Source organism: Hevea brasiliensis, chromosome 15, assembly GCF_030052815.1.
Source record: "Hevea brasiliensis isolate MT/VB/25A 57/8 chromosome 15, ASM3005281v1, whole genome shotgun sequence".
Lineage (NCBI taxonomy): Eukaryota > Viridiplantae > Streptophyta > Magnoliopsida > Malpighiales > Euphorbiaceae > Hevea > Hevea brasiliensis.
In genome coordinates, this window is record NC_079507.1 from 68,012,069 (window position 1) to 68,025,049 (window position 12,981).

At 30.2% G+C, this 12,981-nt stretch overlaps 2 protein-coding genes across 2 annotated transcripts; one reads left to right on the top strand and one right to left on the bottom strand.

Moving 5' to 3' along the window:
• Nucleotides 1–4,070: 4,070 nt before the first annotated feature.
• On the bottom strand, nt 4,071–6,744 carry LOC110646356 (V-type proton ATPase subunit e1). The gene is made up of 4 exons (XM_021799774.2): nt 6,663–6,744; nt 6,320–6,445; nt 5,394–5,441; nt 4,071–4,485 (listed from the first exon to the last, which is right to left on the bottom strand). Exons 2-4 carry the CDS (start codon nt 6,415–6,417, stop codon nt 4,419–4,421), a joined length of 213 nt encoding a protein of 70 aa, XP_021655466.1. The 5' UTR covers nt 6,418–6,445; nt 6,663–6,744; the 3' UTR covers nt 4,071–4,418.
• A 954-nt stretch (nt 6,745–7,698) lies between these two features.
• On the top strand, nt 7,699–8,277 carry LOC110646364 (uncharacterized). Its single transcript, XM_021799782.2, has 2 exons — nt 7,699–7,807; nt 7,910–8,277. The coding sequence occupies exons 1-2, from the start codon at nt 7,699–7,701 to the stop codon at nt 8,275–8,277; spliced, it is 477 nt and encodes a 158-aa protein (XP_021655474.2).
• Nucleotides 8,278–12,981: the final 4,704 nt, after the last annotated feature.

The window sequence follows — 12,981 nt, forward strand, 5'->3', positions numbered from 1 at the left end:
TCTTACCGATAACTTATTAAATACACTACAATGAATTTCAGTAGAGTGCCGACTGTATTTTGATAAACAATTCTTCAAAAACCTGAAAAGAAAGCATTTTCAATATATTTTCCTCAACCACAACTTCATCAAGTCTCAACTCAACACAATTTTTAACACAGTTTCAAATTAATCTCAATGTTCACTAATTCTCAATTCAACACATTTGCAAATAACATAAATTTCATTTCATTCAAAAATATATACATACAAAAGTCATAATGTTACAGAAAAGAAAACGAAAGCAATAATATTACAACTTGACTGTACAATTGATCAACCAATTCAAAAGATACATATGAATAAAAATATTTACATCATATTAAATTGCAAGAGTATAAATAGTATACCCACACAAAATCTCCAAGTATGCTCCCCTATCACTGTAGTAGCTCACTCTGCTGCTTTATATTTTCTCTTATCTGCTACAGCAAATAAAAGCTATCGCTGAGTAACTTTTACTCAGTGATACACAACTAATATTCATTGAAAATCATTATGAAATAAAATAAAACAATTCATAGCAGATCAATATTTTTATACAAATGAAGCATGTCCAATTTATCAAATCACTAAAATCCTTATTTCAACATAGTTCACAAATTTCAAAGAAAAAATTTTGCCAAGTACACACAGTCCATACCATGACACAAAATTCCACGATCAATGCTGTGTTGTACACCACGGCAAAGCAAATCACCTCACTAACCATTATTAATGAGGGAAGAGCTAGCTAACTAATGAGTACTCATATAGTCTTATCTCACTAACCGTTATTAATGGAAGACATAAGTAATTTTTAATTGTCAAACTCTAAATAGCCGTTACTACCAGGGATTTTCGAACGGGACTGTCATGCTAACTGTGGTTTAAAAACTAATTCATAAAATTCAATTCAAATAATTGCATTTCAATTCACTTAACACAAATCATTCAAGAATTTACACTTATAGGGTTGGCAACAAACAATTCATAAAGTTCAAAGAGAAAATCACAATTGCCACCAAAACATTCAAACTCACAATTCATTCAAAATAATGTTCAATATTAAAATTAATTGAATAAATTTAGTTATATACAAACCTCTAGTGAGTCGCCTCTTTGCCTTGACTCACGTTTTTCTTTCCCTACTTTCCAATCTCTTTTTCTACTGAAACACACAATTTACAATATTTTAATACCATACCTCATAAGTAATTCAAAACTTAAATTTATACACACTTGATTATACTTTTAAATTTGCTTAAAATGGAGTTCTTTGTGTTTGGCATATTGGAGTTACTATTTATTTCATTATTCAAGTCAAAATGTTGATTTTTTTTATACTTACTAGGTATGTTAATTCTAATTACCCCCACATACTACATTTTGGGTTACATTTATGTTAGCATTGATTGCCAAATTCAATTTAAAGTCTATTAGGATTAAATATCATAATTTCAGTTTTGGGTTAATTGCTTTTACTGTTCCATTGGTCTGTCTACAGTGAAATTTTGGTCAACTTTCCTTCATTAAAGTTGTTCCTTAATGTCTTAGCTTTAATTCTCTTTTTGAATCACTCCATTTGGAGTTTTCTAGCTCAAGTTATGCTATTTTTAAGGTTGCTGGCCGGATTAGTTCAAACCCATAATTTTGGGTACCATTTTGGTTCTGGCAGTTTTGAACAACCAATTTTGATTAACAATTTGACTTGGTTATGGGTATAATTTGGACTTGTGTTATTCATGAAAGTTGTAGTACTATGTTATGGCTTTCAATGATATAAAAATCGGATTATTTGGACCTGTCTACACCAAGTAATGACTATTTGAACATGTACTATTCATATGATCAGTTTTGCACAGTGACAGTGTCTCTAATCTGGATTTGACCTAATTGTACACAAATTTGTGTTCAGTTTTAGGGCAAGGTTTCTTCATCAAAATTATTGCATTATGACCCTATTTTCATTTTCAATTGGTCTCACACCAACTGGAGCAACAAAATTCAGTTTATGACCATTTGAAGGGACAAAGGTCAAGCTGTCCAGATTGGGGCAGCATAACCTTCAATCCCACTTCAATTCTCATGCATCAAATCAACTTTCAAACATGCCAATTGACCAATTTAAACATCAACTAGGTCAATTTGTACCAATTCAACAAATCCCCAAATTTTTTCCCAAATTTTCAATGGTGAAAACCTTTATTCACCAATAGTTACACTTCATGCCAATTCAAGTATACCAACAATCTCTATTTACTTACCTAAGCTCAATTACATGTTCAATTTCATTTAATTCCATCAAGCCCTAATCCCCTTGTTGACCGAATTTCTTACCCATCAATTTTCACAAAATTTTCTTTATTTTCTTCACAATTCTCATGCATCTCAACTAAGTTTCAATTAATCTTTCAAGAATTTGAACAAATTCATACATACCTCAATTTGTGAATTTTCTATTTCTTCAAATCTCCTTCCTTTCCTCTTCTTTTTGTTGCCAATCACCTTACCAAGGTTCAAAAACAAAGTTTACTTAAAAGGAGTTAGGGAAATTATGGCTAAATTAGAGTTTACAAGAGCTTGGAGTAAGCTCCCATTAGAAGTTTTGAGAGAAATATGAGAGAGAGAGTGGGGCGGCATGTTGATGAGGAAGAAGACCAAAATGACTTTTAATTTTTTGTCTTATTTTTACAATATTTATCCCTAATTTTATGATTTAAAAATTATAAATTATTATTGCATCATGCTTGCTTAAGCATGATGTCATAATTCCACTTTAATTTTGACTTTTCTTTTTCTTTTTCATTTCTCCTTTCCTTTTCTTCACCTCTTCTCTTTAAATTAAATTTTTAATATTTTAATTTCCTACATTTTATTGGACAATTATGTCAAAAGTCATCTCTAAAGGTGAATTGACCAAATTACCCCTTACCGTCTGATCAGTTTCTCCAATAGTATTTAATTGCTTCCAGAACCCTGATTCAATTATTTAAACTGGTTCTTGGCTTTTTTTCTGTGGTTTTCATAATACCCTTAGCTTCGTAATAATCTTTAGGCCTGCGGTGCCATTAGGTCCCACCCAAAAATAGGGCAGCAACTGATCTTACAATCACTTCCCGATACGGTCACCCATCACTGTGACCCCTGTTCATTTAACTCTTTATGTCTTATTTTTCTTATTTCCATTTTTCTTTCATATAATTTCTATTAATTTTTGTTTATTGCTTTTCTAGGTGACTAAAATATGATTCTATGCCTTTTGACTGTCCAGACCGACACTGGTTATCGGAACAGTGAAATTTATAGGACTAATGAACATAGGGGTGTTACAATCCCAAAAATTAAAAAACAAGTATTTAAATGTATCTAATAAAATTAAGAGAGACCAACATGATACATGAATAAAATTTTTTTCTTTAAGGAAATTGACGTGTAATAACAATATAAAATTCATTATTGAAATTTTTAAATAATAAAATTAATGAGTTAGCGATCAATTGATTTAGTGCACCACGTTACACTACATATATGACATGACGCGGTAAACCAGAATCATACTATAATTTTCCCAAAATTAGAACATTAAAGAGCAAATATGAAAGCCATTTTAACCTTAATTTTTGAGACAAAGATCGGGTGGGCCTCTGTTTCTGCATTCGCTTTAATTTCTAAACGATGCCGTACGTACCCAATACTTAGGGTTATTGTCACCTGGTAAACGCCAGCTTACTTCAAACTCTCCTTGATTTCCTTTCATATATTAAGCTCAGTTAGATGGTTATAGTAATTTAAAACAACTACATATTTAGCTACTTTTAATTCTTCCAAAAGAAAAGGATATGCTGATGTTGACACAACCCTTAAATGGAATGGTGAAACCCAAACGAAAAGAGAAAAATTGAAATCAAATATTCCCATGGATCATGGATTAGAAAGTGATTTCGCTCTTTCCTTGGCAAGAATGGTCCAAAAGCAATCACTTGTAAGCTCGTCGCACTTTCTTAGTTCACCACTAAGCCACACACAAGAGATTGTTGAAGCCACGAAAGTGTTCAACTGCATCAGACTCTTTTTTTCCAAATGACCTGAATATAAAATCAAATACACTCTTCTGCAACAATTATTTCATCCGAATTACATATTTGTACACTCAATGGCAGATAGAATCACCGCTCAATGAATTAAAATTTGAATGCGAGGCCATCACAAGCAGGAAAGTGAACCACCAAAGTAAAATCAATTCAAAGTTCACGCTGATAAATATTACAGAGAGACCCAAAATGAGAAGATATTGAATGATCCATTAGTCTTTAATAAGATATTTCCCTGGCGAACAATGCACTAGACATATTGCTGGTTTACCAACAAGATCCTATTATGCTTTTCCAGGAACATCTTCACTCTCCTTCACTTAGAATTGGAACAATGAGTGGTTTCATCTGTGCAAGATATACAATGGCCCACCTAACAAATACAAGGAGGAATATAGGAACCATGAGAATAAGGGGGAAAAACATGCAGGGCTATGAATTTAATTTAATACTGAACCCAAAAGAAAATAGCATAAACTTGTATCTCCGTATCAGAAAAGCTGTGCTCCAGAATAATTGCTTGCTCCAAGCAGTCATGTTCTAGGTTGAAATCAATATCACAACCAAAGCAGACAATGATTCATCAAAATTAAATTCACAAATGTAGTCCAACCCACAAAAAGGGTAGAAAAAAGTGTAAATATAACTGATGAAATCAGGTATAGTTCGGAAGGCAATTCAAAGCTTTATCATCTATGCTATCAACTTACTCCTAAAAAAAGATAAACTAATGAATTCTCACTGTTTTACAGTGTACCAGATCAAGGTAAATAGGACTTTTTTGGTCATGTCACTGAAAAACCAAAGGACAGCCATTTCGTTACTGAAAATGATAGCAGTGTTTATGTCAACATGACACAAGGAGCTTATGATGGCAGTTGGCTGTTGCTATGGGCATAATGACGCATTACAATCAAAATTGTAAAAAACCCAATAACAGATTAGACAATGAAAATAAGTTCCTCTCAACTCATTCTCAGTATCATGAACAGCAGTACAGCAACAGACATCTATTCAGCAGACACAATAAAAGAGTCACTTTTTCTTACCACATAATAAGTGTGCAAATCATAAGCAATCAACAGTCTTCCAAATGAACTTTGGAGAAAACATGAGCAGAACTAACACTTGATACATTCATTCAGTAACTGACACAACATCTCAATGGCATACCTTCCTTACCTCAATATTTTTTCTCTTTGATTATGGATGCAAAATAATAAATATGTTGTATCTAAAGTATACATGAAAAATACTAATTATTAAGGAACACAAACTTACATCATCCAACAGCAGACTGCTGCTGTTATGACCAGTGTCAAATGGAACCTACACCAAAATGCCCATATAAGACATATTGCACAAGAATAAAAGAAAGTAAGGTAATCAAGCAGACAAAATGAAAGGAAAAACATAGAGCATATGCACAGTATTCAGAATTAGCCAATTAAAAGAAACTATATAAACCAAGCATCTGACAACTAACTAGCAAAATATGAGCATCTGGTCAGTGCATATGCATCAAATATATTTATCACTAGGCAGATAAGAAAAAGAGTGTGAATCAATCAGTGCCAATGAGATGAAGCATTCACAAAACTATTTTCTACAATGGTGACAGATCATGCAGCGGATGAACATGATGCCATGACGCCAAAAATATGGTTCATTTTTAGTGAGAACACAAAATAGTACCCATCAAATAACACACAACTGAATGGTAGGTATCCAGTCTGATGATAAGCACCCCAACCTTAAAGAAACCATACACCAATAAAAACTGCCCAAGATTAATAAGACAGCAGCGATTCAATCAATCAGTTGTTCCACGAAAATTTAGTACTTCCAATGCAGTTAAACTCAAGGAAATTTGTCCCTAGTCAAATTCAGTTGCCCCGATCTGCTAATTTATGCACAAATAATTGCATCTGTTCTCTTGAGACTCAAATTGTGAAAACCTAAAATAACTACTCTTATATTAAACAAAAAACGGCACTATGGAAAAAAAAAAAAAAAAAAACCCTCAAGAGAAATGCTACCTCTAATTACACTTCCAATAAAGCAAAGCGAATAATAAGAATGCAAAGAAGCAAAAACTTATGCAGACAATGTCTTAATAACAAATGCAGCAGCCATCACACTAACCACGCATAAATTCAATAATTAAACAAACAGAAAGAAGCATAATTGAGACAAAAGAATCGTACAAATTAGTAGAGGGGCCTCTATTGCAACAGATTCTGGTACAGAGCGACGCGATTATTCCGATCACTACAAAAATTAGAGTGGTCACCAAAAACCCCATCTCGATTTCCTAACTCGATCTCAGATTTCTGCAACGAATCAAAAAAAGAAGGGTGGGGTTTAATTTATCAATACTCAACATACAAAGAACGAAAATAGTTTTTGAGATCGCCGAGGGAAGCAAGCTAAATTGCCCTAAAGGAATGATTTTTTTTTTTAAAAAAAAAAAAAAACAGAACTCTTCAAACAATCTGTTTGGTTGGAAGAAAATGCAGGAAAAGGGAAACGGAAAATGAAGGAACCGACCTTGGAATTTGAAGCTTCCTGCGGTTTATGTCTGGCTTCGCAGCTGCAAGATCCATTTCTGTGAATTGTGAATATAGAAGGCGAGGATTGAATCAGAACGGAGATGAGTTCAGGCCCAAATTTATTTAGGCCCATTGCAAGCCTGGAATAATGAAATTGGGTTCCTAGCCCATGATATATAGGCTCTCCCATTGACTATTTTTCTTTTCACTTTTTTTTTATATAATAAAAATAATATTCTATGAAAATTAAAAATAATATTGTATATTCTTATTGTTGGATTTTCTACATTAATTATATAAAAAAAGCTAGATTTCTTAGAGTAAGTGATGTAAGACTAGTCAAATTTAGTTCTATAACTGAAGACATATCATTCATCTGGTAGAATTAAGTTTAAATCTCCACTTCTTAATTCCCTCACGAAAATAAAAAAGTGACGCAAGAAATGATTTATGGTGTATATATAGAAAATTAACTAGACAATACAAAGAAATTACTTCCAATTGTAATCTAATCCAATTTTATTGTCTTTTTTTCTGGTTTTGATAAATGATATAATGTTCAAACTGTCTTAGCATTGAATCATTGAAAATGTGTAAATTGCCAATTGAAATGTCATTAATTGTATTTATTTTTATTTTCTTTAAGGTATACTATAAATTTTAATTTTATTTACTGGATGATTAGTTAAAAACTAAAGATAAATTGTTTGGACCACTCCACTTTATTACTTAGCACAATCATAATTATCAAATGCCTCGTCAATTGGACAATTTCTAAATGTAATACTCAAATATATCACTATTATTATTTGCGGGAAGAAAATGACACTCTCTAGAATCCAAGCCTTGACTATTGAGTAGTGAACTCCAATAGTCCAATCCTTGATCACTCACCTTGCTCAATCTTTCTCTCCTTCAAAAATTCTATAAATAGTGGAGCCCAAATCTCCATTTGTTCATCCAGCACCAGAGCAAAGTTATCACAGATCTCTTTCAAGTCGCATTGTCTTTTCTCTTCCTTTATGTTAAGGAAAATGGGTTGCTCAAACACTTTATTGCTCCTTGTCCTTGCCGTTGCTGTTGTTGCTCTTATGTTCTTTGAGGTGTCATCAGCTCGTGAGCTTGTTGAGGGAGTTCAACCCAGTGAGTTTTTAACTTCATTTATTTATTTATTTTCATCAAATATTGATATGCATGTCTTGTTTACAAATGGATATATACAATTAATAATCATTCAATTTGTAGAGGAGAGAGCACATGGAAATCTGGCTCACTTCCAGGGACAGGATGACAAAGAAGACCACAAGCACAAGAAGGGGTATGGTTACGGCCATGGGTCTGAATACGAACACGGCCACAAACACGGACATGAGCATAGCCACGGTTATGGGTATGGTCATGGACACGAGCACAGCCACAAGCACAAGCAAGCGCATGTATACAGACACAGGCATGAGCACACGCACAAGCATAAGCATAGCCACAAGTATGGACATAAGCATGAGCACGGACATGGACATGGGAAAGGGCATGGCCACAGACATTATGGGAAAGCCACCACCGTGGAAGGCCAGGGAATGGTGGCACAAGTGGACACTAAACTTGGAAATTAATTAGATGAAAAACCATCTCCCTATTAGTGCTTTTTAGCTAGCATGCGCGACTTAAACCAGAGCATACATATGTAGCCATGCCCATATACATGAAAGTTTATATGTGAATAAGGGCGTGTCACAATGTATATCGACATTAATTAATAAAATATTATAATTTCTAATAAAATTTTCAGCTTATAAAAAAAAGGAAAAACTAATAAAATAATGTCGTGACCATCCATAGCAGTTGGCAGAAAGTTGCCTTCGTTAGCTTGCTTGATTTGGTTCCCCTACAATTTTCATAAACATTAGTAAATTTTTGGCATCAATTAAAGAATAATTACTTAATTTCAATGACCAACTTTTCAGTAACTTAGGCTTTCTTTGTTTAAAAAAAATAATTTGTATATAAAAAATAATTTTTTATAATTTTTTTTAAAAAAAAATTATAATATTAAATTAATAGTATGTATTTATGTCATATATGTATAAGTATTTTCATATTTTAATAAAATTATCAAAATCTAAAAAATACAAAATGAGAAATTCATTTTTTTTGAAAATGACTTAATTTTTTTTAATTAAAAAAATATTTTTTATTAATTAATTTTACTAAGTACCTCAAATACGAAAAAATAAACAAAATATTTTTCTGAAAAATATATATATTTTTAATATTTTTCAGAAAAATATGTTTTTTTTTCTTATGGAGCTTTAATTTGTTTTTTGTATAAATTTTAATAAAATTATCAAATTCTAAAAAATAAAAAATAAAAAATTTATTTTCCTTAAAAAATGACATAATTTTCTCTTTAATTAGAAAAATATTTTTAAAAAATACCAAAAATATTTTTTAGAATTTTTTTTTTAAACAAATGAAACTTAATCTATTTTTTTTATAAATAAAATATTTATTAAATTAAAATTCATCAAAAACTTAGCATTAACTATACCCAATCAATAACAACTTAATCTATCAAACCTTATTTTTCTCAAATTTCTCAACTATATGTCAACTGGTTAGGTAATAAATTAATTGACGAATGTTCAATTCTAATTTCAAGTCTTTAAGACTTTCTTGTTTTATCTGTTAATTATTGACACTTTATTTTATTTATTTATTTTTAGTGATGATACCTTTAATATATTCGCCTTAAAAATTAAAAATGGGTTCATAAGCTTTAACTAATAAAAATATCATTAATTTTTTAGAATAATTTTAAGTTGAGAATTTTTTTTTTCTCTTACGGGTCTTACAGAATCTCGATCTCTTAATATAATATAAGAGGAGAAATTTTTATTTAGATGTAATTTTTTATAAACTCAATATGTAATATAATGTATTAAAATTTATGTATAAAATAAATAAAATTTATATACTAATATTTTAAAATCACTATAAATCACAGTTTATATAATTTTTTCAAAGGAAAACATATGGAAATGTCATTTGATGAAAAAAAAAAAAAAACTGGGACAGGTAAACAGGATTAATCAATTCGTGATGAAAAATTTTAAAATATAATTATTACATGTGTCCACGATTCATAGTCATAATATTATCTTTGTATATACAATAATTATATTTTTAAATTTTCAGATTAAACACAGAATTTACGAATTTATGAGCTAAATCGATTTTTTTTCATAAAAAATTTAAAAATTAAACAAATTACATAAAGGTACATAATTAATTAGGAAGCTCATTTAACCTGAAAAGTGCATAACGATGGTAAGTAAGTTTGAGAAAATTAGCATTCATTCCTTATATTTTAAAGAAACTAACTACTTAATTCTTATGTTGAAAAATATATCATTTAATTTATATATTTTACTTTTGTTAAATTATTTAGTTCTTTCGTTTAATTTTTTGTTATTCATACTATTCAAATTACTGTTTAATCTTTTTATTTTAAAAAAATTAATTAATTGATTCGTATATTTTAAAAAATTACTATTATTTAGTTTATTTATTTAAATAAAATTAATTAATTGATCCATATATTTTAAAAAATATAGTATTTTAAAAAATATATTATTGAATAAACATAAAAAAAATTTTTATGTGGAAACTAAATCTGAATTTATAGATATAGTTTTTAAATTTCTAGTTTCTTAAACATCATTTTTATGTTTTCTATATTAGGAAATCATTTTTCTTAATTACTTAAAAATTTAAGGAAACTGATTAACTTTTTTAATATAGACAATTTATATCATTTTATTAACAAATGAAAACAAATAGAAAATAAAGAGGAGATAAATGTGGGCATAAAGGAGAAAAAAATATGGAGAGAGAGGAAAAATAAAAGAAAAAAAAAAGATGAAAGAATTAGGGTAGTTTAGATCTAAAAAATAATTATGGCTAAATAATTAACGAGTTAAATTATAAGAATTAATTAATGTATTTTTTCAAAATATATGGACTAATTAATTAATTTCACTAAAATAGAGAGACTAAATAATAATTTGATAGATATTATTAATAAAAAATTGACGGAATAACTAAACAGTTTAATGAAAGACATAAATTAAATAATATGTTTTTTAAAATAAAAAAATTTAATAATTAATTTTATTAAAATATAATTTACCCTTTTCTTTCAACATCACGCATTAAAATTAATTAAAAAATATATAATTATTCAGTCCAATGAAACTCATAGACCATAGGGTATATAACTCTTAAGGAATACGACAAATTTGACCAAAAATAAATTGAAACTTGATAATTGACTTGTAGTGGCGTGAAGCTAGAATTCCTTCTAGAGAGAGAGGCCAATTAGCATATATGCAAAGACGGGAGAGAGAGAGATAGAGAGAGAGAGAGTGAAAAAAAAACTCAACACTCTCCTGCAAATCGACACTAATATCCTTGCAAATTAAATTCAACTATAACTAACCAGAAATTTCATCCTTCTACTGCTTCTTTCTGTAATTAATTAACCTTGCTTATACGCATTTTTTTTTTCTCAATAAAGGGAAGGACTATTGCACTCTCCTATTACCAAAATTCCAAAAACTGTTCTATTATTGATTTAAGATTTAACTCTTCAGAATTTTTTCATTCAAATTAACATTAAATTAAACTGTTGATAAAGTTTATGAAATCATAACTATACTTCCAAATATTCATCCATTAACTATTTTCCTAAAAGAACCTTCTAATTAATATTAATCTACATCTTTACTATTGATCACCAATAGCTCACTCTTCCTCCCTGCAAAAATGCTATAAATAAAGAAGCCCCAAGCTCCATTTGATCATCCAGCACTTTATACTATCACATCTCCTCCTTATATATTGTCATCTTTGTATTAATTCGTTGATGTTACTAAGGCAAAATGGCTTCCTCAAAGGCTTTCCTTCTTCTTGGCCTTGCTTTTGCTGTTCTTCTTCTCCTCTCCTCTGATATCTCAGCTTGTGAGCTTGTGCAGGGAGTTCAAGCTAGTAAGTTTTTAACTTCCGTTTACCAAATTTGGATATATATCCTGTTGAGAATTTGTACTATTAATCTATTAATCAAAAGCTAAAATAATTAATATTATTGAAACATTAATTGCTTTCAAATATGTAACCCCACTGGCTACTGATGCTCTATAATCTGTAAATACAAGCTATATTTAAGGCAGACACGCAATATGTTTTATACCCTGTTTCATGTCCAAATATGCATGCAGTGCACAGAAAAATGCAGTTATATATATGTGTGTGTTACGACTACTAACCCTGTATATATATATATATATATATATATATATATATATATATATTTTTTTTTTTTTATATTTTTTTTTTCAATTTGTAGAGGAAACTACACAAGCAGATCTCAGTCATTTCCACGGCACTGGGCATGGGCACGGACATGATGAACACTGGCAAAAGCACTGGCATGAGCATAGGCACAAGCATGGACATCAACATGGACATGAACATAGCCATGGACACGGATATGGACATGAACACAAACACAAGCATGGACATGTACATTGGCATGAGCATAATCATGGCCATGGAAATGAACAAGGACATAAACACGGACAGGGGCATGAGCACAGGCATAACCACGGACATGAACACAAGCATGGACATTAGCACGGGCATGTGCATTGCCACAAGCATGGTACATTGGCAGCTGGCACGACCATGAACATGGAGAAACAAAAGTCAGAAACTAGATGAAACATCCTTTTTTTGTGCGTATATAACTCTACATGGTGGAAGTTACTAGCATGCGTGACCTAAACTGCCCTACGTACCCATCGATATTAGCTAAAATAATGTTGACACCACTCACCATGGTTGAGATAGTTTCCTATTGGCTCTCAAGCTTTCTATTTATGGCGTCTCTTCTTCCTTGTTATATTTGTTAAATAATGCAGTATAAGAATTAATTTAAGAAAGGAAAAGAACGACATGCCACAACGTAATCCATTAATTATAATAAACCTTCATTGATTTAAAAATATAAATAAATAAAATTGGAGGAGCCCACATTTTCACTTTAGGTTAAATAGTTAATACCACTTAATTAGGTAAAAAAAATACCCTTCTCTCCTATGCTCTTGTTGTGGATAAGGATATTCTTAACATTTATATAATTTTAAAGAAAAATCATCATATTTTTTTAAATAATATTCTATATACTCACATCGTAATCTTTTCAAAGTTAATACAAAAAATTAAAAATTTTCATCCTTTCTACATTCTATCAAGTTTTA